The sequence below is a fragment of the Trachurus trachurus genome (genome assembly GCF_905171665.1).
Source record: "Trachurus trachurus genome assembly, chromosome: 3".
In the NCBI taxonomy this organism is placed as follows: domain Eukaryota; kingdom Metazoa; phylum Chordata; class Actinopteri; order Carangiformes; family Carangidae; genus Trachurus; species Trachurus trachurus.
The window spans coordinates 13,801,582-13,827,661 of NC_139893.1; the positions used below are offsets into that span (position 1 = coordinate 13,801,582).

A 26,080-nucleotide genomic window follows, 5' to 3' on the forward strand; every position below is an offset into this window, starting at 1 on the left:
AGGCATTTATGGCGCAGCTAGAGAGTCCAAGACAAATGTCCCTGAACGGGACAATAAAGTGTATTGTTATCGTATCGCATATCGTATCGTATCGTATCGTATCGTTACTATAAACAACTTCAACGTTTGATACTGATCAATACTGCTAGGAATAAACCAACTGTTGTTTTATATGCTACAGCTGTCTCAGTATTGGGTTATGATGTGTGAGGACTCTAAATTAGAGAATAATTACTTTCATAAATTGGAGCAATTAACTAGTTAAGTCCAGTGGTTCTCAACCAGGGGGTCGGAGAAACCTGTGGAGTTGTCAGATGATTAAAGCAATATTTGATGTGGGGTTGTGAAGTATTAAAAACACAGTGTTTAGCCATTTTAGAAATGCTCACAGCAAAAGGCCAAAGTCAGATGAAGAAACTCAGTGAAAGCGAGCGAAAAGCAGTGAAATGTATTTTTGCAGCTGGCCCCATCCACAGCAGTAGCCTATATTGCTCATCTTCTGTGCCTGTACTTTTGGCTAGGAGGGCATTGATCCAAATCTACTGCAGGTAATACACTGACTATTGGACCTCACACGACCTCACCTCAAATGACCCAAAATATTATTTCAATGATGAGAAGAGAAGACAAAAAAAAGTTTTCTTTTTTTTCTTTTTTTATATGTGGTAATCAATTTTTGGTGGAATTGCTAACATCTAAAATAAAATCTGGCAAGGGGTCACCATTTTTCTTGTTCAAAGGTTGCATTTTACAGGGTCATCATATTTTTCTGAGTGAAAAATCACAGTAAGTAATGCTCTCAAATCATAATGGGGTAAAAAGTACAAAAGAAACCCTCTGAAAATCTGGTGGAGTACAATTACAAATGTATAGGTGAACTAAACCTCATGTAAACCAAAGTAATGCATTCGACTACTGAAATCAACCAGCGTGATGTCTCTAGATAATATAAAGTATTATCATTAAACTGACTATCAATAAAATATATCGAAACAGTTTGTCCCTGCAAGGATGAGCTGAATGAGTAATATAAAAAACCAGTCCTTTCTTTCTTGTTATCTATCCCAAGGAACAACATTTAAAATACAGACAAATTTACACACACAGCATTTTGCTCCCTAACTTTTAATTCAAGGTCATTATGCAAATTCCTCTACATTTACTGCACTTGGCAAATGATCAACTTAGTTTGTAACATCTGTACATAACATTGAGTATTTCACAAGAAAAAGCACAAGAACATCTCTACAATAGACAGGGTGTGTGGCAGACATCCCCCATGACTGCGTAACAAGCTCCTGAGAGGCTCAGACAGAAAACCAACTGATGTTTGAGACAGAGGAGATGTACCCGACTCTGACCGCATCTATAGAATATATTGCAGCAGAGGTTGGCTGAGGTATGACGAGGATGGGGACAGGAGGACAATGGGGGATAACAAGGTGGGATAAGCCCTTTAAGCTTCAAGGATCCCCTATGAAATCCTCACAAGTCAAGCCAAAGAATGCTATAATGTATGTAATACAATCTCAGTGCTGCTGTATAACCTGTGGCCAACACTTCATGTGTTACATGCTGACAGTAATGTTTTCATGACTCAAAAATATTTAAGATTTTTTTTCTTTATATCCCAGTGTTCATGTTCATGCAAAAAAATCCTTTTACTCAACGGAATGCACATATTACACTGCAAAGATATTGAAATGCAAAATAAATTAAACTACTCCCTCTCAGCTCATTACAAGGATTAATAAGGCCAATCAAGAGTATAGGAAACTGCTTTGATAATAAACTGATCATTGCAGTTGCACATGTTTTATCATTGCACAGTTCAAAAATCTCACTGATTCCATCTTGTCAAATGTGAATATCTGCATGCTTTTCTTCATCTGTTGTAAACTGAACATCTTTGAGCTATGAACTGCTCGGGGAAAAGATAATGCGTATTCTTCATATCTCTTCACATCATATATATTTTATTGACCAAATGCTGAATCACTTCATCGCAAAAACAATTATTTAGATGATAAAAGTCTAAAGTTTCTGCCCGCGGCAGGTGCATGGAGCCCACACTGGGAACCACAACTTAATAATAAAACTGGTTATGCTTTGCAAGTGTTGGTGAGTCAGTGAATGGGAAATATTAAAATGGCAATATGCTCTTAATGCAGTGCAATACCATTCAACACAACATAATGTGCTATTTTTGCAGTAATATTTCCTGGACTTTTCATGAGCTGCTTCTTTTATGACAAGAAATAACCTTGCCTTTTGGGCACAACGGGAGACACAGAGAACAAGATCAGAGAAAATCTTCCAGATACAGGATTCAGGACATGGCTGTGTTATGATGTTCGCCACAGCTGAACACCGGGTCAAACAACACATGTTTGAGCTACAACACAGACACTAGTTCATGCTTCACATCACAGCAATCGGATATTCAACCTTGACACTCCACACAGACAACGCAAACACAGAGATCACTGCTGACTCCAGCAGGCAGCATGATGGATGAGCTCTCAAACAAAGGCCTCCACTGCATCTTCAATTCAACACCACAGGGCCACTGCACACTGCAGCTTCTACTGTGACGGTGGCCATGAAAGATCATTCTATCACGTTTCCAATGAGGATGAAAATACTAATGAGTAATTCTGCATTCAACTCCTCTAACACTGGTAATCCTGCCGCAGTGTTGGAGATATTCTCACCTGCAATTGGTATTCATTTCAACGTGGTGTTAAAGAATTATGAAACTGCTTTGCTTAAGAAGTACTGTCTGCTAGTTTCTCTATTGTTGTATTATAATGCATCTATAATAACAGCCTTATGTACAAACAGACATCTGCAATTATATGATTTAGAACTAATTATGTTACACTCTTTCAGCTAAATAAAAAACATGTAATTGAGCAATTATATTATGAGAAAGATATTGTATTCATAGTTAGCAGATGTCCAGAACTTGAAACCCATCTTTTCATAGGCCATCGTATGAACGTGCATTAAAAATATAGGTTATTTGTTAAAATAGTACCAGAAGTGACACCTGACAGTGACTGAAAAACTCACGTTCAGTGGAAGTTAAAATAGACTTTCCGTCTGTTATTGTATATTAACGTCCATCCAGCTTATTGTAATAGGAAGTGAAAGATTAATGAAAAATACCCTCCAAATTGTTGGTGCACAAGAAAGAAATGACTGTCGAGTTTGAATTCTGACATTTCTTTTCCAAAAATGTATCTTTATAAATAATGTGTGACAACAAGTCCTTTTTGTGATAACTGAAATGTAACAACAGTAGTTGTGGTATTATGACTTCAGTTTAAAGTACAAGGCATTACTACAGTATAGTACAGTGTGACCTGAGTGCTGAATCAAGAATATGTTCTATCCAAGCAAGGTATTTGCAATGCTAAAGATGGAAATACAGATATAAATCCAACAGTCCTGTGATATTAGAACATAACACCTTTTGGATCTTTTTAACAGATTTTCTGGCCTCAAGAGATGCAACATATGTTCCCATTTAAGCGGAGTACTTTAAGCACTTAAGGGGTTTGGATTTGCAATTTAGAGTGAACAAGGAAAAAAAATGTAAGCCTGGTTGGACAAGTTGGGAACTGTGTGGCAGTACAAAAAGGTAACTTTCTCTTGTCCTTCAAGTCCAGCACACACACACTATAATAAGACAACACATCCGACATGTAACCCATGTAAACCTGCACAGTGGCTGCATCTGATGACTTGACATCTTGTCAAGGCCTCAGGATCCACCACTCGCTGTCACATTTCTCAGCATCAACACATTCCAGCTGCTGCACTGTGAGTACCCTACTTCTTCTGTGCATGTGGCAAATGCAGTTTGGAACATCATCTTAATTGTCTCTGTGACCTGTGATTTTTACATTTCAATCTAGATGATCAGTACAGCTCTTATCATGAGCCTGCATCTCAGAGGAGCAACCCATAGTTTGCCTTGTTTTTGAGTGAAGAAGAGACAGCATGTTCAGATACTGTGGACACAGTACAAGCTGGTGTTGTTGCTGGTACGCCTTTGCATCTGGTCAAACAACAAAGTAGACTCTGCTACCACTAAGAGATGCATAGCCTCAAATACTGGGACTGTAATATGAATACATACATACAGAGGAAAGTATCAGAGGGAATCCCAAGTCAAATACAGCCAGAGCTGAAAACATTTGTTGCAAGAGGAAAGTTTAATCTTCTTATACATTACATAGCCATACACTTTTGGTCATATTTAACCTCTGTGGCACGACAGGGTCAGCTCGATTGATATAATATGTTACATCAATCGCTCTGGACAGGGTCAAAGACAAAGATACACATCCCCATTACATCATCTCAAAGGTCACAAGTACACCTGAGTATAATGGATCTGGGGTATGTGGCTTCAATATATTATTCAAGGGGTTTTTCCTCACTTCACAGAGAAAATGCAGATCACAGAGACTACTTTTGAAAAGAGAATTAAATTCTTAATGTAGAGGAAAGGATTTTTTCACAGGTTCTTAAATGATTCTACTGGACACCGTCCAAGATGTGGGCTGACAAATACGGCAAACTGTGGGAAGTGTCAGAGTTCAGATGGGACCATCTGCTATCAAAATGTCCTCAGATTTTCCTTACTCAGATTTCATTAGCTGAGAATTTATAATTCATTACTGAATCTTAACAGTCTTCATTTGGGGTTTTGACTAAGATTATATATCCACTCACAGTCACCCGACTGTAGTGCCACAGATTTGTCTCAGAGAAGTTGAATATTGGGCACAGAGACACTATTAAGAGGATGGACGTCCCCACGGGAGCCATCGTTTCAGGAATGGTTTATCCAGCTCGGCTAGGTTGCAGGTTTCTTTCAGAATGAAAAATAGGACACATCATTCAGTACATATCAAAATGGGGACATTCCAATGATGTGCATCTATGGCGCTGTACGATTTGAAACGTAAAAAGACAAGATAGAAAAAACAAATTATGTTCTTTTCCTTTTTCTGTGTTTCTTTGGGAAAATTGACATAGAAAATGGAAATAATTGGAGTTTCTGATGGTGTATTTCTTTGTCCCTCTCCCTGAGATGTCATTCTATTTTGTCAACCTGTCATCTGTTAGGACTATTTTTATAATAAAAAATGTTTTTTTTTATATACGTGGTTTTTAACATTAAAACTCTCAGTCTGTATGCCTCTTTAAATCATCCCTAAGCTTAATTTCCTTGTGCTCTTTCCTTGCAGACTTCGTAAATTGAATATTCTGTCATTCTTCTCATGTAAACTTGTGCCCTTCCCCCATCCCTACAATGAGAGCCTTTTAATGGCGGCAAATCATACCTTGTAATGACGTCCACTGTCAAGGAGAGGTCTGTCTCCTATAGGTACCATGATCTAATCCGATGGACACACTCTTGACCTTCATTAGACACCTAACACATCACAGTACCACTGGCAACAAAGCAACACACACACAGTCACTCTCTTAACTGCATTTTACCAATATTGTACAGATCAAATCATTTCTGTGGTTTGGTTGGTTGGTTGGTGGATGAAAAACATAGCCATTTATTGCTGTAATTAAATCATTGAGCTGTAGGTCTCCTGTGCAATATGTCAGGTCCTGTGGTGAGTTTTAGCTTCAAGGAGATTGATGCAACACAGTTGATGTTATAAAACAAACTGAACATCAAACACAGCAGCTCCATAATCTAAAAATGTTTAGCATTAAAATAAAGGGAAGGTTCCCTCACCGCAGCAGGTTACAAAAATGCTGAGAGTGGCGAATTGTGACACACATTACACAAGTCAATACAAGCACACAAATACACACAGTCTCTGAGGACAAATTAATAAGATATCCATGAAGGATGAAGAGAAACAAACTGTGCAACTTGCACAGACTTTTTCTACAGATGGATTTGAGCTGGAGCATGTGCATGGGTCTTGTTTGTGTGTGTGTGTATATGTGTACTTCTCCAGAAGCAGTGGAGCTACACACTCGGATTATCCCAGTAATGAATTGGCCTGTGGGGAATGGCCCGTCCCATTTTAAAGACTTAAGAGGTGACTTGTGCTCTAAAGTAAGGGCATGAATCAAACAAATGCGACATGGTATAGATTTATGAACGTGCATAAAAGAGAGAGCATTTCAATATGTCTTGTGCCTGTGGCTGCAAGAAAATGTCTTTCTTGTTTAAAAAAGAACTATTTTCCTAAAGAGCAACTAAGTAGCCACCTGTCTGTGACATAACATACAGTATATGCCTTTATTTTAGGTTTTCCTTTAAATGACTAAAATTAAATGCATTCACATTTTAGCACCTGTTTGTGTAGTTCATTCAAATTACCTGCAAAGTTATAGGGACAAAAAGTGCTTCTATATTCTGCCAGGAAAACACACTTCAGTCCCAAGAGAGCTCGATTACTGATTAATAAGATGGCCCTCTAAAACTGTTGAAGACTTCCTTTAATACTCTTTCAGTTCAGTTTATCCCTATCCTGCACCCTTGATGCTTCACTGATGCTGTCATCTTTACTGCCTCCTCTCTCAACCTGTTTCACTAAAGCTAAAAATCAGAGCGAGCCCCTGAATCTGTGATGTCACTGGGATTTAAAATGAAAGGTTTCTTCACAGACTGTGAGATGGATGCTAATGTTTCGCAGTCATAATCTACCTCAGTCAACATGTCTCTGCCTGTGTGGGGTCACTTTATATACTGATTTGGCTGTGAGCAATGGTAATGCACTGACAATGCTGTTTGATGCATTTGTAATGAACAATGTCATGGATAAATTGAAAGTCCTTACAGGTCTGAATGTTTTGCTTGAGATACATATTATAGTTTCATAAGACTGTTGCATCATTTTCCTTCCTATATTATCCATCAGAAAAAAAAACTCTTTACACATTAAAGAAAAACCTAAATGATGGCACATTTTATTCATATTGTGATGCTCTTTGAATGGAAGTCATGTATTGAATCCAAGCCTAGCCTGAATTTGTATAGGCTAATCCAATTAGAGTACACAAAAGAATAACATACTCATATTTACATGACAATATGATAGTGGTGGTCAGGAGAGCTCAGTGACTGAAAAGGGGCTCACGGACCAACAATGTAACATTCATGGGTAGGCCTGTATTTCTCATAGTGATGCTCGCTCAAGTGACAAAAATCATCATTACCAAAGAGCTTGCTCGCAGTGAAAAAACCCCTCAAAGATACATCAGCAAAGTTTAAACCTTTAGATTTAATGTCATTCTGCACTCTGCCTGAACACATGTTATTCTCATATATAATCTTGTTGAACCCATTTTTCTTTGTGGGAAAGTGTTCTGGACTTACGATCCCCACTGACATAGGAGTAGCCTACCATAGATACAGTATGAGAAGACTAGATGACTTGTCATTGGGCAGCAGCAGGGTTGCCTAACCCTAACCCTTGCGTCGGTCCACTTGCTCCCTCAGAGCATTATGCCTATGATGCATGTTCTACTAAAAAACGGTTTGGTTTGTTATGAACGTCAGAAATGCAGTTATGATACTGCATACTTAAATCATGAATAATTACCTTGCTATTAAAGTAACATTATAATAACATTAGTTAAACTTAATAAATAGGCCTATATACGGACAAATTTCACAGAGTTATGAATAGTTCTTTACTGGATCACCCATCAGAGTCAGAGCGAGTCGACCGATGCAATATGGCTACCTGTGAGTTACGTCTGCGCGTTGTCTGATTGTAGCCTACACCTTGGACATGTCGCCTGTCTATCACAGGGCCGACATACAGAGACAGACAACGCACTCACGATCACACCTACAGGCAGAGTCGTGCGTGAGATGAAGCTGGTGTCAACCGGAGCACGTAGACACAGGGAGAAGATAGCTACAAACTGCAGCCAGTAAGGCCCCAGGCCCGGGAATCGAATACACAACCTTCTTGCTAACCACCTAACTACTGTGCTGCCCACATTGACAGCCTGTCATGTCTGACCTAATAAAAAACTTAGTTAGCAAGGTGTTTTAAAGACCAGTGAAAGAGTCAGCTGAACACAAGAGAGGCACAACTGACAACTTTTCCACACCTGTATGAAAGGCAATCAAGTCATAACCATTAACCGGTCCACAAGTTTGCTCCGTTAGCTAACGTTTTGGTAGCCTCGTAAACCAGCCTCTCGCGGAAATGCATTTCATTTCATTTCTCGGGAGAGTCTGGCCTCATCCCCCCTGCAAGCGTTTGGAGTGGGCGGGAGCTGGGCGGGAGTAGTAGCAATGACGGTTTAATATCTTTGGTAGTAGCGTTGACAGACAACCCCATTCAGCCAATCAGCAAGTTGGTGTAGTGACGGGGCTTTGCACCAGTCGGTCCCTGATTGGCCAACGTGCTGTGTCAATCACAGCGGGCGACGCTGATTGGCTCGGCCTTCTGAGGGTTTCAGTCCAAACGCTTAGAATGGGGATGAGGCCAGACTCTCCCTCGGAATGAAATGAAATGCACTTCCGCGAGAGGCTGGTTTACGAGGCTAACGTTTTGGTGCTGTTGTCGGCCACCAATAAAAACAGACTTTTAAAATATTTAAAAATGTGTAGCAACTTCCTCACACGTCGAGGAGCAGTTCTGAGTCAACATATGGCTCTTTAGCCTTGGCAAAGCCAGACCGGGATTGGCTCCACCGTGACCAGTCCACCTCTGTTCTGGTTTTATCTCTTTGTTTACGGTAACAGAAACCATTAAAACTTGGTTTCTTCAATGGAGGAAACTCCGGCAGGTGGCTGTCAAATGCACACTGGGTACCACGCTGAGCCGATGGTGGCCAATGGTTTAACAGGAGGTTACTCACATGCACTTTCATGCAGACCAGCCACATGATGCAGTATAGCCTACCTACATCACCTGTTACAGTATTTAGAGCATGCTGCGTTGTGTAGTGTAGGCCAGCATGACCCATGTTCAGAGAAGTGACCACTGCAGGTGATGACACAGATGGAGTGGATGAATTAGAGTGTGGTTACAGGGGCGAACATCCTGCCTTTAAGCATTGGGCCTATTTCGAGTAGCAGGGAAAGAGGCTGACTGCTGCTCAGTGATCTCCCTTGTCCCTCTGTTTCTTGAACAGCCTGTTCACTCCTACCCCCCCATCCCAACTTGTTTTACAGGGGAACACCATGGGTACTTGTAGGTGTAACCATCTTGGAAGGTGAAAGGAACAGGAGGAGACTTACACTCATCACCAGCTCCTTTGTTTTCCTTGTGTTTAGCAGGAGATTATTGCACCGGTCTACACACAGTTGTTGTTAAAGGCTGTTTCTTTGCAGTGGAAATCATAGATAAGAAGCACTGAATAAAAAATACTGTATATGTATCATGTCTTTGTACCTAGATTGTAGAAGTTGAATCCAGTCTACATTAACTGTCACTGCAGCTAGCTAGTGCTCTGTGCCTGTTTGTACTGTGTTAGTGTCTGCCTGTGAACTCACTGCTGGCTGCTAAGCATGTAACCTTCTGTGTAATGAATGTGTTTGTATGTCTCAGTGATCTCACATTCCCTGCTCCAGCGGTTCAAAGAGATTAGCTGAAATGCCACAGTCCACAGAGGCATCTGTGCGAAAAAAGCAAAGCCTACAGCTACACTTAGCATTATACTTTGCATTTCACTTCATAACAATAGTTGACAAAAACGGAATATGATACAGTGACAGTGACGCCATTAAATGTGACTGATGACCCCATCTGTGTAGAGGCAAATCTCCCTCTTTCTGACTCTCTTGTCTCTCTCATTTATGCACACCATAGATCTAAATCCTAGTCTGTTCCAGCCTTGTTCATTTCTCCTAAAAATCCTCTTACATTTTTAACTTTCATATCAATAATATATACTAGAGTCAAGGCCCATCTGTGGCCCAAGAGGTGCCACTGTGTGGAATAACTAATATAGCCATATCCAATAGATTTTATACTAAATACAATGTCTACACACCAACTGTGAAGCCACATAGATAATTTTACTTATTTTGGCTATAGACATCTTTTCACGATTATGTATGTGCACACCAAGCTTGACTGACATCTCCCTGACTCTCTCCCTGGGTTTGCTGCAGCTGTTGGGGTGAGATAAATAGCACCTTTCTTGCTCTCATCTTTGAATTGGACTAGTATCCCTTTGCACACATTTTAGATTAAACCACACTATACATCAACAGGTCCACTGACAACTTCAGGTCACAGTTTATTCTAAGGGCTGGCTACCAGGTGTGCATTTTGATATAATTTTATATATTTATATATTTGAGATGAATTATGTTTTATCTTCTATATCTAGTCTTAACATGTCTTAGACACAAAACAAAAGTGTTTCTCCTTAGATCCCTGAATTTTAGAGGCGTCGGGCCTTGTCTTCTGCTGGAGTCCAGTGTGACAGGGTGTGATGAACATTGGCCTTGTGCGGAGCAGTGGGCTGTATTATACAGTGTGCCCCAATAAATCAGGCAACCTGCTGTCCTCTCTCAAGCAGCAGCAGCAGCAGCAGCAGAGCCAAGCCTATGTCTGCCATCAGCCTGCACCTCATAGGAAAGAGGGAGACGAGAGAACAGACAGGCACCAAGGTACAGAGAGAGATACTGAGGGGAAAATGTGGGGATAGCTCATAGCGCACACATACACACCACACAAACACAATATTCCCTGATTGCACTGAACTATATGAGGGATAATGTGTGGCAGATGGTCTGCGATACTAATTAGAAGCTGTTTGCCTTTCTTATGACTACATCTATGTGCGGTAGAAGTGCTGCCTGCTTCATTTACAGTGAAGGGGAGAAGACTGCAGACCTTTTGACTTTCTTTAAGATCTGACAGATACAGACTACAGGAGGCCTGGAAATTAATTATAGCAGGGATGGACAACATAATGATTAATTGATAATGAATTACCGTATAATTCCCGCTTTCTGCCCTTTTAGCATTTTCATTTCTGCCACTTGAGTTCTTACATAATGTTGAACAACCTCACATAGTCTCCCCGCTGAATCAGCCTCATAACATGCAAAAGGAAACAGATGGAGAGGAAGGACTATAAACTACTCTACAGAAAAGCATCACTGTTTTTTGTAGATTAAACAATTTGATACTTATCTGTTCACAAAGACTATTGTTTGCATCACGGCCGACGTGATGAGACTCACAGAGGCACAGCTGAAGCTCCACATAAGGAGAAACCACCAAACCGACTGCGCGCACACACACACACACACCACAGACAGACACATACATCTTAAGCCCTCCTGACATGCTCACCCACAACATAAGTAAATGTGGTTTAGTAAATCACTGCAATGAGGTGAAACGAGGGAAATAAAAAGAACAAACAGAAAAACCATGACCACTATGTGCTCCGGAAAACCCAGAGCTGATGCAGGCAGGTCATCAGACCAAGGGTGAGTCATGGTTGCTGGTTATTATAACTAATTCCTGGAAGTTATTTAAACATTAAGCATCGTGACAGCCCTGAAAAGACTCATCTCAATGGAGTGGAAGGAAACGGCAAGAAAAAAAGAAAAGCAAACAGGTAGTAGGTGCATTAGAAACCAGAAGTGAACCACAAATAGTGTTGTGATGTGCAGCTCACAGACCATTTGATGCACACTAATAGTCATTTTATGGGTAGAAAGCTCAGACTGCATTGCAAATAGGAAATGTCTTTGAATCCTACTGCCATGACTCCTTTCAATGAATTCCTAAGCAGAGAGTGATGACTGGCAACAGCTCAGGGATGGCGTCTCATAGAGCGAGAGGTCTGTGAGGTTAACCCCCGTCAAATCAAGCTGTCAGCACTCAAAAGCAACGGCCTGGTTGTGGTTGTACAGCAATAAACAAGAGCTGACGTCAGACCAGGACCAGATAACTGCTTTGCTTAGCTCGCTCTTCTGCGTGTCCTCATGCTGCTCGCTGAACATCATTTCACCAGCTGTGTTAATAAGAAAGCAATAAACCAGACAAGAGATCCTGCAAGTTAATTAAAGATCAATCTGGCTGCATGAAAAAGCTTCAGCTCTGCAGCCAAAATTACTCAGGATACCCACAAGACACTGCACCCTGCCTGGCTGCACTGTCCTCTACTCTACTGGCTGCTGAAGGGGTTTGTGGGGAAAAAATGTTACTGCTGCACAAATATTGGTGTTCCAATAGAAATAACATGTTGTACTGGTTCCACGCATTAAGGGAGGAAGCTGTGAGTCTTTACATCAGCAGCTCAAAGCAGATTGAGGATGTTTTTCATTCCCTACACCTTACACACACACACACACACAAGCAGTAGAGCCCAATTGATACTGCTATTGAAGTTTATGGGTTTTAAAATGCATTGCTAAGTGTTTTTGCTGGACAAACTATGTAACGGTGACAGTAAATTCTAAAATTACCTTTACACCCTATTCTGCATTTCTGCATTGCAGTGTATTGTTAGCTGCCAGTATGTCTGTCTGTACCATTCATCATTCAAACTCCAGTGTTTTGTAGTTGAGCCAGAGCACGGGAACAACATGACATGAAAAGCCAATGCCAGACTGTGTTTTAATGAATTCATGAAGCAATATGAAAGAGGAGGAGTGTAAATATAAACTTTAATATGTGTTGCTTGTAAGTTATTTATATTTACAAATGTGTTCTCTAATATTGCATGAAAGCAATGGGGTAGCTCTAGTTTGATTTCCCCTTATATCTTAATGATATCAATTCTGCTCATTGTGATATTTAGGGGTGTGATTTGACCTCTCATAGTTTTATAGTATAATAGTGAACCTGAGGGGTGCAGTGGGTGTAGTATAGCTCACTGCAGGTGACTCATTGGAATAATTTATTCATGTAAGGCATGTATGAGGCCTGTCACTGAATGAATTCAACACATCTTGTCTTTCGCTGTACAACGCACACACCTGACCTGAGGAATAATCTGTGTGAAAGAAAATGTCATTTAAATTGAAATTTCTCTTTAATGAGGAGATTTACAGGGAAGACATGGCACCGAAGACAGAGACATAAGATTATATTTCTGTGACATTGTCCTATGTCATGGGAGTTTGTGTGTTTGCAGATAAATAAACAAATCAATTGATTGAAATCCAGGGAGGACAGACGAGAGCTGCTCCTCTACCTGATTTACTGGTGGAAAAGATGGCACCATGTGTCCGTAAGAACACCCAGGATACCCAGGATCTTTGTTTTAGCTAAAACTGTATCTTGTATTGTATTGTATCTGTATCTTCCATTCTTCAAGCACCTCTAAAAGACAGAATGCAGTATATTTTAAAACCCAGACCACACAATCCAACATTCATTGTCAGTAAACTAGTTCTTCAACCCACACGGAGGACTGAAGTCCAGGTTCACGAGCTCTTGTCCCATGATTGAAAAACAAAAGCACAGTCAGGTACGCCTCCTCCACCTAGTATGTAGCCTACTGTATAGGTTGGGTGCTATTGCTTCTGGTGCTGGGCTCATGTGTTTAAGAATGGATGTGCTGACTGTGAGAAGAGGGGGGGATGAGGAGGAGGAGGTGGGAGGAAGGAGGAGGAGGAGACTGCTACTGTAGCAGTGCATCAGCAGAGGTGAGACCACAGCCACTACATCACAGTCTGCTGACTGGAGAGAAGGGTGATAGACCCACTGTGAAATATACACACAATCCTGATTTCCAAGTTGCGGTCGCACAGAGAGTTTAAGACCCATCTGTAAGTGGATGAAGTCATATGAGGAGAAAAAACACAGGTGATGCAGGAAAATCAGTGCAAACGCAGAGCGTGCTTGTCTCTTTGAGTCTGGCCTTTTTCTTTCAAGGTTCAAGGGCAGCTATGTCGGCCAAACTTATCCCAGCTGCATCGCATGCCGCCAGAGACAGACAAACCTACAGTGGGCTACAGTATGTGTGTCATTAGTGCTGACCCAGATGCTCTGAAACACTGACTGTCCTGTGACTGCACTGCATTCCCAGAATAACTCCCCTACAGCTCATTACACAAAATAATAACATTTAACTACCCCTGCCTTGGAAATACAACCTAAATTAATTGCAATAGAGACAAAGGAGGACACAAAAAGACAAAGAAATATTATGTGGACATCATTGATCCCAAATTCTTAAAAGTTGAGGTTGGATCCAGCTGCAGAGGATAAAAGCAGAGATTCTGTGTGTGCAGTGCAACCTGATCAGAGAGACAAAGAGTTGACTGGCTTCAGGCTTAAGTACAAAGATTAATAGGTGAGAGAGATGGGAGGAGGGTTGTGGGGGGAAGTTACATCACACACAAGCAAACCCTGTGCAGTCCAGCACCAACACCATCCCTCCCACAGCATATCATGTCAGCGCTGGCCAGTGAGGGAATTAATCCTGAGTAATAGCTGTTTGGACATACACCCTGCATGCCTGCGCAAATTCCCAATGTAAAACCAGCCGTGTGCACACATGTATACAGAGCTTATCGACTCCTGCGGTGACGTCCCACAGACAGCACAGTTTTTCCCTTTTAGCCTCACTAAAAAAAATGATTTAACAAGATATTCAGCCGACCACAGCTCCAATCCAGGCAGCCTATGAATCATGCACCTAGCAGCAAGAAATGTGTGCATTGCAAAAAAAAAAAACCGCTGCCACTGTGGAAACAAAAGATCCCAAATTTTCCACCCAGTGTGTTCTCATTTACTATTTACAACAGATGCCAGTTGCAGGAATGTAAACTGTGGATGTGACAGGAGGTTAATGCAACACAACCAACTGGCTCGGCGGTGTGCTTGCTTACCCTCTGCGGCCAAAGCGCACCGGACAAGAAGTGAAAGCATTCCCACGGACAGCAGACAGTTTGCAAGCATCCCCGTTGCTCCGGCTCGCCACCTGCTCCTCAAACATCTCCCCTCTTCCTCTCTGCTGGCGTCCGTCCTTTGCTGCTGCAGCGGTGGCGGCGGCGGTGAGCGCCCACCGGGGTCCGCTCCGCCGGCTCCCACCACCACCACTTCGGGGTGACCCGTTCTCCTACTCCTCAAACCGGGAGCCATATCCAGTGGATAAGTTGCAGCTGAAGTTTCGGTCGTAAATAATACATTGGGATCAATCCTCGTGCGTGTGAGAGGGGGGAGAAACACAACGCGTCCCGCGGTCTCGTCGTGTTGTCCAGGGCTGGATGTTGAAGAGAGAGAGAGAGGTGGTGGTGGTGGTGGTGGTGGAGGAGGGGGAGAGGGGTAGGGGTGGTGGGGGGGAGCAGGCAGTGAAGGGAAATTAAGAAATGCGCCCTATCGCTCCGCTCAGCTCGGTCCACCCATCATCAGCATCATCATCATCATCACCGCGGAACGTGTTGGCGCAGGGCGACGCTTTACTTTGCCCGAAGCTTTGAACATGAAGCTGCTGCCGGTGGAGTGATGGCTGACATTTATAGGTGCACAGGTGCCGGTTTAGTGACCAATGTGAAGATGCTGCTGCTGCTGCTGCTGCTGCTGCTGCTGCTGCTTCTACTAGTGGATGAAAAAAAAAAAAGTCTTCCACCCTCCCCCGGTCAAAGTGAGCAATGCTGTTAATTGTGTGCAGAAAGTCAAAGCCGAGAGTCTGCAGGACGACCTCTGCTGGGTGCACGAGACAACACACAGCCCTCGTGTGACTGAGGCAGGTGAATTTTTCATAAGGTCTTACCTGTTCACTCACTCATGTTGGATTTAGACTCAGAGGGACACACGGCTGTAGCCTACAGTACTTTCCCTCTAACAGGTATGTAGGCTCGGTATCTGTCCTGAGGGTTACAGTAGCCTAATTTACTACAGGAATATTCAATTGTGTGAACAAAATTGAGGTGTTGTACCTCTTCATCTCCATTAGATGTCGCCACAGACCTGGTTAATCACTGGGCTGTTGCACTTTGCAGACAGAGACCCCAGTTTTTATTTAGTCAAGGACCCCAAAGGCCCGTGTGATTTTTTCCATCATTATGCAGTTATAAAAGTTTGAATTTCATATTTTTCTTGTTTTACGTTTAGAAATGAAAAAGCCATTGAATCAAATCACAAAATAAATCCTTGACAATTCTATTTATAATTTTAATGGGTCAAAGATTAGAGTGCTTTTTAAAGTTTATTTGTATTGTAAACATTTGTTTTTAATTTGTGATTTATGTTTTATTATTTGTTGATTATTTTGAAGAGGAGAGTGCACACCTACGTTGATGAGGTGCTCACAAACAGAAAATGAACAAAGGAAAAAGAGGAGACGAAGACCTCTTTGTTGGTCGAAACGTTGGTTTTTTAACCTTGAATAAATATATTTTTGCATCCGAGGCTACGGAGTGTGCCACATTCTCCTCTTTTTTCTTTTTCCATTATTTGTTGATTAGACAATTTGAGGATGTCATCGCAATTTCACCATTATATACACTGAAAGATGTATCAAAACAGATAACAGATCAATTCAATGTATCCCAATATTTTGAATAGTTATATAAGTGTTGTGACCAAATAAAATCAAACCACTTATGACGATAATCATGATTTGCAGAGCTTCTCGTGTTGTAAGCAGATGTGTGAGAGTTACAAGAGGGTGTAGTGTAAAAACTGTATTATCAACAAAAACAAAAAGGGGCAAGGAGAAGGCATTTGCATGAACACAAAGGATAGAAGAGACTAAGTCAGAAAAAGCTGCTTCAATAGATTTTTTTAATTCAAAGTGAATCTTAACAATAATACACCATAAAGTCTTATTTTGACACTCACCAAAAGAGTCACCTGGAAAACCCGCTTAATGTGACAAAGTAGAGAAGGCTTGGTCACACCTAAATCACTGAGAACTAGAGAGGAAACACTATCGCAAACTGTAAAGAGACATCACATCCATAGAGTTAGTTTTCCCAGTCCTCATACTGTAAATATTGCACAGTGCAATTGCTACATGGCAAACTAGTGTAGCACAAAATAAAATAAAAAAGATAAGAAAAGCAAATGAAAAAAAAGGGGGAAAAAAACAAAGCCACAAAAAATCTACAGGTATTAAAACAGTAACAGTTCAGATTTCATAATCAAGTCTATTTGATGAGCAATCTAAACAGATGATTCCATAACTTGCAGTGTGAATTAACTCTGAAATTGATAGATGACCAGAAACTGAAAATAAGAGTTTGAGGAAAACAAACCTCATCAAATCAAATCAAAGAGTAACACAGTAGCACATTGAGACTATTACAGACCCTGAATTAACATCTCTAAAGGATAATATCGCAGCAAAGGATTTTTTTTTCTGATATCAAAGTCATAACTTTAATAGTAATCATTTTACAAACGACTGTTTTATCTGTTAAATGTTACATGAATCCTCAAAACAAAAAAAAAGGAAAAAGGAAAAGAAGTTATCCATAAACCAAAGTGTCAATTGTGTGAAAAACTAAAAACAGTTCTAAGATTTCTCTCCTCTTGCATCCATTCTTTTCCTAAACAAGTACTGGAGAGTTTATGCAGGCGCATTGCTGGTGAATACCTTTGGAGGAATCAAAACACAGATTACATTTCACATGCTTAGTATAGGGGAACTACTTCAAGCACTAATCTGCCAAGTTCATGCCTTGTCGTCATAAGCTTTCTTTCCCAAAATGATACTCGAGTTATGATCAGTAAAGCATACAGGTAAGAAAAAAAGCTATCCAAAAAAAAAACATACAACCACATCAGTGTCAGTGTTTAAAATGCGGAGTATTGCACTCGTGACTGACTCTGCAGAAAAAACCACAATAATCTCCTCGTCAGAGCCGCTTCCATCCAGAACGCGTAATAATAAACATCCGGGTAGACTATTCCCGGACGTACGGCTTGGCTGCCCTGGTTTTTAAAAAAAGCCAGCATTGACAACTGTGCTCTGGTCACTACCGCTCAGCCTAAACTCGCACGGTGGAAAAGCTGCTCTGAGCACACAGCTTCTAGGCAGACAAAGTGAAGCAACTTAGGTGTAACATGCAAGGTCATGTAAAGCATGGAGATCATCTAAGAACACTTGGTGGTGCAATGACCGCACAATGTAAAAGTATTGCATCTGCTGTTCAGCCAGAGTGACTATCCAAAGATCGTTGAGTGTCATATCATTCAAAGAGTACATGTGTGTTATGTGTGTGTTTTACCGGTGTGTTATCACAGAGAGACTCTGGTGGCGGAGAACCACCACCGTGTACATGTCCCTTGTTGTGTCGTGTCGTGTCTACATGCTGATCAGAGGAGTACAAGTCCCTGGAATGACACCGTCATTAAGTCCCATTTTTGTATGTGAGTGTGTTTATTTTTAATTCTTACTTGAGAGGCCGTTAATGTACTGTCTACATGTTAACGGGCTGTAATTGGACTCTATGCCTTCCTCTTCAAATAAGCCGTGAGGAAATCACTGTGTCAAATTCTCACTTTCTGAATCTCAAGGCACATAAACAGTGCTGCTCACACTGTCTCAATTTCAGTAAGGAACACATGACAATGGCCACAGTTTTGCATTGACAAAACATCATTTCGATATGAGACACTCATAAAGGGGAGAGCGATCCGAACACAAGGCAGTTTAGAATGACAAATTGTGAAACTTATATTCTAGCCAGATATAACATTGAACAGATAAAAAAGTTGCAATAAATATTTGTTTAAATCAATTGAACAGTAAAACATGTTGTAAAACCTCATTTGTGAACAGAAACATTTGGGCAAGTTTATTTTTTGGACACACAGTCTAATCACCAAAACCCCCTTACCAGCCTTACTACCTGTATGAGTGCTTAGTGGCGAGTGTGTTTGTGTGTGACTGGTGGAAACATTACAGAAGCTTTTTCAAATGAACACAATGGGTTTTTTTTTTCTGGCATCTCACAGTGCTCCTGTAACACACCAACGAGAACTGGTAGTATATCGTATACGTACAATGAAAAAGTTAAATCAATCCTGCAAGCTACAGCTTTAGATGTGTACAAAACGTCAATATGAAAACATACAAAAAATTAAGTTACATCGATACATCATTTATATGCAGTGATGAGCCCGAAAGGTTAATAAGGATAAAATACTGATGCAAAAAACACACACCCCGAGAAACAACAAATGCAACTAATATTCATCATCAGCAATACAGTAGTTACAATGACACTCCAAATATGAACGCAAAAACACAAAAATCAAAACCACTTCTATTTCAGATAATTAGGGACCTATACAAAAATAGCAACGCTAGGTTTAAACTCAGAGAAATCACCTAATTTCACAGCTATTGAAGTGGCAATCATCATATAGCAGCTTATCTATGATACATTCAAGACAGAAATGATACGACTTATTAATTGCCCAATAAGCTAGACAAAACCTCGGCCGATTTTAAATACAATTTCTTTTTTTTGTATGTTTGTTTTAATTTAACCCCATTCTACAACTACAGTATAACTGAGGTCTATGCAAACAGAATAGCTACCTTGCTCAGGAAATGAATTACAGTCTTTGGTGCTGCACAAGCAACTTCATTTGAAAATTAAAGACAAAAAAAAAATACACACGTAACTAGTAAAATGAACAGAAAAAATGCACACACAGCATATCTACATATATATGTATACATATATATAGACTGGTGCTTCCATCATATATATATATAAATATGTATGTATATATCCTCCCTGACGGAATGTATAAAATAAGCAGTTGACACCGATAAGCCTTAAGCCTTTAACAAATGGTATAATGTAAAGGGAAAAAGTTAACTTTGTCACACATGCATAAATGAGAGAATTGCACACAATTAACTCACACCTTATCAAGCATCTGTACTAAATAGTCTAGCTCTATAATATATGTCCATATATGTGTGTATATCAAATACTGCATGGTTTGCTCAGGCTTAGAAGATTCCATACCGTTAATTTGCATTTTTTCCTTACCTAATCAAAGCCATGCCCACCACACTTCTAAATATCTAAGAAACAAAGTGAAAACACTCAAAATGAAAATACGTAGACGAAAAAAGAAAAATAATCAACGACTATTTAGATTGTATTGCAGTTTCATCAAACAGTACAAATACTGTTAGTAATAAGAGTTTCACTAAATAGAAAGTGATTATCAAATATTAAGCAATACTCAGTACTTGCACTTTGTACACTAGTTCATTCGGGATAGGGAGAACGAAGAAAAAAAAAAAGAAACGAACAATTTTAATGAGACAGCAAGCATTCGCAACAGCAAAGCATGCTGTTCTTCTTGAGAGAACAGAAAAGTTACTCACTACACATTGAAATATACACTGACTCCAAAAAATAAGCACCGCTATCCGCGATACATCACATCCATGCAGGCTATGCATGGACATATACACATGTGCATATATATATACTCACACATAGGATGCATCGACTGATTGGAATTTCAAGTGCTGCAGTCCAGTACATTAATATTCATGTATATAGTCATATATAAGTAGTAACATTAACAACCTCAAATATGTAAGGCACTATGGCTGGGGACAGTTATACAATGCAGCGAGTCTTGTGACACAAACAATAAGAGCAACGTCTATGCATCTTTCCGTTTACATTTTTGCTCATGCAAGACCACATGCAGCGTGAGGAACAACCCTATTTAAATCGGTTAATTGACTTGACATTGCTAACACCAAAAGACACCGAAAAGGTACAAATACTTCAAACGCAGTACGACATACACTGTGGACAACATGTGCATCTGTCAATCTAGAGCTAGAGACTGGGATGGCTTTACAAATATGGATGTGTCTTGCACACGCAAGAAGGCAATATAGAAAAATAGCTGGGATCAGGGGTGCAAAGTCTAACTATTCAACACCACCCCAATTATTTACCTGTTTTGAGGAGTATTCGTAGAAGATCCAATGCAAAGATATATCAAATGTGCAAAACACATTAAGTGTGAGTTTAACTACCCATTCATTCTTTCATTCAATCATTCATACATTATTTCCTTCTTAATTTTTGCCCTAATCAAACCATTGGAACTCTTGTTTTAAAGCTTGAAGTTCAATTACACCCAAGTCTACATGATTCAAAAAATAGCTTGCTTTCTCTGTGGTTGTGCCATGGTTTTTGGATAATGAAAACCATGTTTTTTTGTGGTTTCAGATAGAATTCGCCCTGCTAACTTAGCCCTCAGGTGGTATGAAGGGTACCTGGGCAACCATGCTCAGATGTAAGGGTACTGGTTTATTTTGGTAGGGCTGAGAGGGAAACTGGCGTAGGCGGGCGAGGCAATATAGGAGTGCGGGGGGAAAAGGGGCTTGAACTGGCCCTGGGGGTGCAAGGTGGGGGAGGGCAGCAGCCGGGGGTTGATGCCCACTGTGACCTGATGCACGATGCCTGCCGGGTGGGAGATGCTGTAGGTGGGCTGGAGGACGGGGCGAGAGGCTCCAGGGGAAGCAAGGAGGTGGGCCACAGGTGCAGCGGTGACCAGGGGACCAGACGGGGGATAGGACAGTAAGGTGGGCTGGGAGTGCGGGTGGCCCCCAAGGTGGGGGTGGGGGCCCGTAGTGTGGTTTGGGCTGCTGTGGGACAGGGTAAATGTGTGCCCATGCATGGTGGGAGGGATATAGGCCTGTGGTCTCCGGTGGGCAAAGTTGCCGTTCCATTCCTGATGGCAGGAACCGAAATGCTGCACCTGAGGGAGAGAAGGAGAATCTGACTGATCAGACTCTTAAGCTTTTTTCATCAACACCCCCGAGTTTCACTTTACGAGCCACTAGATGCTGCTCTTTTCCACGTTTCTGCGCGTCTATGCTGCGTCTCTGATCAGCCAGTCACACTCGTCACATCCACCTCATCTGAATTTGCATGAGTAACATTACAACATCCGATTCATTTGCTTTGTGTTACTGGCCACACGGTACGTGACCAGTATTGATTTAATTGCTCACAGTGTAAGTATGAGTGTAGCTTATAGATTTATTAGCAGCAAATGAGATTAATTAAGTTCAATTTACAGTAAAATGGGCTCTTGGATGTTAAGGATTTCTTGTAACAACTTCTTTCCATCCTGCAGGATACAATGAATTAATGTGACAGTGTTAAAAAATGGGACGCCATCCAAACCAGCAGTGCCTATGGCAGCGACTAAACCTTGCTCATGCGTCAGGGGTACAGTTTTCATCATCACTGCTATCTGTTTTCTTTCTTAAATATATATTTTGCCATCTACAGGCAGAATATATAGTACGTTTATAAATATGTGTGTGTTTGTTACTGTGTGCTCACCTGCCCAAAGCCCATAGGCTGCTGTTGCTGGGGCTGGAATGCAGGGGCGATCTTCTGCGGCCTGTTGAGGAGGGGAGTGGAGTGGTGATGCTGTCGCCCAGGAATGCCTCGCCCTTTGGACGGGCATGAAGACTCTAAGACTGAGGTGGGGAGGTCACATAAAGAGTGGCAAACGGAGACACAGAGAGAGAGAGAGACAGAGACTATTTAGTGTCCAACTTCCAACCACATTATAAATAACAGCCATAAACAGATGCAACCAGAGATCGGATCCAACCACAACCACAGAGATGGCAACATTTGTGGCAGGAGGCTTTGTAGACTTGTCAGTGATTTCAGCTGTGTTTGATCAGTCTCAAACCTTTAAACGTAGTGGCATCTGTCCTCCGAATATGATCTAGAGGGATTATAAATAGAAATGTTCGGAAGATCTGGGAGGGGTTGGTAACTAAGCTTGTTCATAGAGCTTATAGTGGGGTCAGACCACCGGCTATAAATACCCACACTAGGACTAGAATGGAAAGCTGTGCCCTTTTATGAGAAGCTTTAGATGCAATAGTTTCAGGGTTGGGGAGGGAGATGCCTTTGACATGAAAGGTGATATGACGGTTTGATTTTTCTCAAAGAATTTACTGCACTTTAAAAAGACCTATAAAAAGTCAAGTCTTAAATGACGATGTTGCTGAAAACGACAGCAGCGTGCCACTGACCACAGCTGTTATAAAGCACCACATGCAGCATACATAACTCCCTGTTAACACCTGAAAGAAAACATTCAAATATGTATTTGTTTTAAAGATATCTAGAAAAATGAGATTTTACGACAGACATCCGTGCTTTGAATATTTGATTCAAGGTGTTAAATATTTTAGGGCAGTTATGCATGTCTTATGTGGCTTTATGAAGTGAAAATCCACACACAGAGTCAGAGTCAGAGTCAGTCTGGAGCTGGAGTGAGGACTGTTGACAGCAAACAAGTATCCACTCCAGAGATCAGAGCGGATACGTCGGGGCAGGCCACCCATAATCACCTGTGAGAACCTCTGTGGCCTACTAAGACAGAGTAATCCCAGGCCATGTGACCTGTGGAGCAGACAGCAGCAGTCGTGACTGTATCTTTGGGCTAGCACGACCTACTCATACACTCACTCGGCTTCTGAGAGGATAACACCGTCAGATCTGACTTCAGACACACAGCGGCTGAGAAAAGGTGTCCTGTCATCTGCCTTATCATATGTTTGATGGAACCTCAGTCGCTGCCCACTGTCGCTTCCAGCTGTCCTTATATAACAAAGCTTGACATTTAACATACTGTGGATCATAATGTCAGCTGTAGTCGGGAACACAAATAAATCTATTTGCGTTGGCGATGCATCATATGCCGAGTTTCACCTGTGTGGCCGGGTGTTTCGCCGACAGCGTGGTTGTTGATGTTGTTCTGCACCCTCATTGGCGGCACCACGACAGTACGGACTGTCGGCTTGCCAGGCTCGGTCCCCGGGGCAACGCAAGCAACGCGGGGCTCGCAGTTCTGGTTGCTGTCGGCGATGTAGCGCCTCTCTGTGAAGGGACTGTTGCTATGGCCGGAGGCGTCTGAAGCAGGCGAGCTGTCCACTGTGTCACAACCACTCTCCTGTTCGTCGTCTGACATGCTGCAAGAGGGCAACCAGCGAGGAGGGAGGTTACAGACGTCTCTCTTTTTTTTTTTTTAATTGCGGCAACTAATCAAGCAACACATTAAAGGGAGCTTTGTTTGAATCTGCTGCATTAATAAATAAATACCTATTGGGGTGTTTGCAGGGTGAGGCGCTGGACTGGGCCGAGGCTGAGGAGCTGGTACTGAGCGTGCTGTCTGGACTGCTGAGAGAACAGACTCTCTCCATGCTGACGGTGCTCTGACACGCCTCACAATCTGCAGTACCCTTACATCTAACAAGCAGAAAGAGAAAAGTAAAAGCAAATGATTAGATGCTGGTATTTGGAGAAAAAAAAACAAAAAAACACTAGTTGGATAATTTTTTATTTTTTTTTTCCAAAGGAGGTTAAATCGAAAGCAACTGGACTTAGTTATTTGTCTAGGAAGACGTTTCACCTCTCATCCAAGAGGCTTCATCAGTTCATGTACGCAGCTGACCAGGCTGGGACTGGTCCAACTATCTGGTGTGGAGACTCACTATTTAACCTCTTGTGTGGGCGTTCACAAGGGTGATGATGTCACTGGTCACCCTTGTGAACGCCCCTTGTGAACGCCCACTCTTCCTAGACAAATAACTAAGTCCAGTTGCTTTCGATTTAACCTCCTTTGAAATACTATGACCTGGGCAAATGAGAATATGCACCGGCTTAGTTGGATAATATAATTTGTAGGTTCATAAGTACTCACTCCCCCATCGTGTGTCTTTGTGTGCTCTCCTCCTCATCGCTGCTGATACTGATGACGCTGACGGTCGGACTGGCCAGGTCAGAGATCACCATGGCCTGCCGCTGCTCCTGTGAAACTGAAAGCTCCTCGCAGTCTGGCTCCACTTTACAGCAGTTCACCTCGTCGTCCTCCACCACCCGCCCTGTTCTTTGCTCCCCACCAGCAGCTTGCCCTTCCTCCGGGCACCTGGCTTTCTCCTCCGCTACCTCCACCACATTCTTTGCTGTATCAGCCATCTTTGGGGACTGGCATGCTAAATTTTGGATGTTTGTATTTTGGGAGAAGTTGCTGCCCCTAGGGAGGAAAAAAACACACCACATTCAGAGAGGGGAAAGGTCAGGTGTGTGTGTGTGTGTGTGTGTGTGTGTGTGTGTGTGTGTGTGTGTGTGTGTGTGTGTGTGTGTGTGTGTGTGTGTGTGTGTGTGTGTGTGTGTGTGTGTGTGTGTGTGCGTGTGTGTGTGTGTGCGTGTGTGTGCGTGTGTGTGTGTGTGTGCAAAAGGCGAAAGTATCATACCTGTTCACACAAGGCTTGGCTCTCTTGTTGGCAGTTGGCTGCGGCCACACCACATGTGCAATGCCTATGTTGATTGGCTGGTGGGTGGACATTGTCATTTGGTTGGTTAAGAATGGCTGAGGGTGTGCAATCATGGAGCTGTAATGGTTACCATGGGGACGCACTTTCCTGCATTAAGAAAACAGAACATTGCGAATTGAGCCAAAAGCCTTTAGCACCATTACTGATAAAACGGCCTCAGTCACCGGTCCCAAAGGACACGTATGAGTCATCGATCATTAACATTCAGGGGAGCGAGCATGCTGTATGCGAGCATTCCCAAGGGTGCGTGAAGCAAAGAGAGTAAAACACTAATGAATAGTGTTTTATAAAATAATATAGATTTTAATTATAAAGACATATATGACAGAATATAAGAAATGCATAAAAAAATCTTGTGCTGTAACACCCTGAGAGACACAAACAAATTGCTTACCCCCAGTCGCCCAATCTCTGTGAGCCCGCCACAGTGTCAGATGCCAAGGTGGTTGGTGGTGGCGGCACTGATGTCACCTGCTGCCAAGTGGGCACCAATATCTGCTGTGCACGGTTGGACCAGGCCTGTTAGGAGTGCAGCGAGGAAAAATGGTTATAGTGGCATATTTTTTATTTTATTTTTTTGGTCATTTTCACTCATTATACATAAAATAATGACATAAAATGATAATAATAATAATAATAATAAACTTTATTTGTATAGCACCTTTCGCAGGTAGAAACCACAAAGAGCTTCACAGTGTTAAAACAGTAGCAACAAAGCAGAGCAAAACAAGACAAAAGACATACAAGAAAAGCATAGATACAAAGACCCACGGGTTAA

The 26,080-nt window shown here is 41.7% G+C and overlaps 2 protein-coding genes across 2 annotated transcripts in view; both read right to left on the bottom strand.

Annotated features, from left to right (window-relative positions):
- The window catches only part of kiaa1549lb (KIAA1549-like b), a gene marked incomplete at both ends in the record, with an annotated part of 53,662 nt that extends 38,588 nt beyond the window's left edge, over positions 1-15,074 (bottom strand). Inside the window, one exon of the mRNA XM_083993188.1 lies at positions 14,822-15,074. Within this exon, the coding sequence (XP_083849314.1) occupies positions 14,822-15,074 (253 nt within the window). The remainder of the gene's footprint in view (positions 1-14,821) is intronic.
- Positions 15,075-18,359: 3,285 nt separating this feature from the next.
- hipk3b (homeodomain interacting protein kinase 3b) overlaps positions 18,360-26,080 on the bottom strand; it is a 41,058-nt gene continuing 33,337 nt past the window's right edge. Inside the window, exons 10-16 of the mRNA XM_084001619.1 lie at positions 25,697-25,821; positions 25,222-25,389; positions 24,669-25,001; positions 24,068-24,214; positions 23,678-23,937; positions 22,286-22,425; positions 18,360-21,692 (exon numbers count right to left, since the gene is read on the bottom strand). Of these exons, the coding sequence (XP_083857745.1) occupies positions 21,222-21,692; positions 22,286-22,425; positions 23,678-23,937; positions 24,068-24,214; positions 24,669-25,001; positions 25,222-25,389; positions 25,697-25,821 (1,644 nt within the window). The 3' untranslated portion in view covers positions 18,360-21,221. The remainder of the gene's footprint in view (positions 21,693-22,285; positions 22,426-23,677; positions 23,938-24,067; positions 24,215-24,668; positions 25,002-25,221; positions 25,390-25,696; positions 25,822-26,080) is intronic.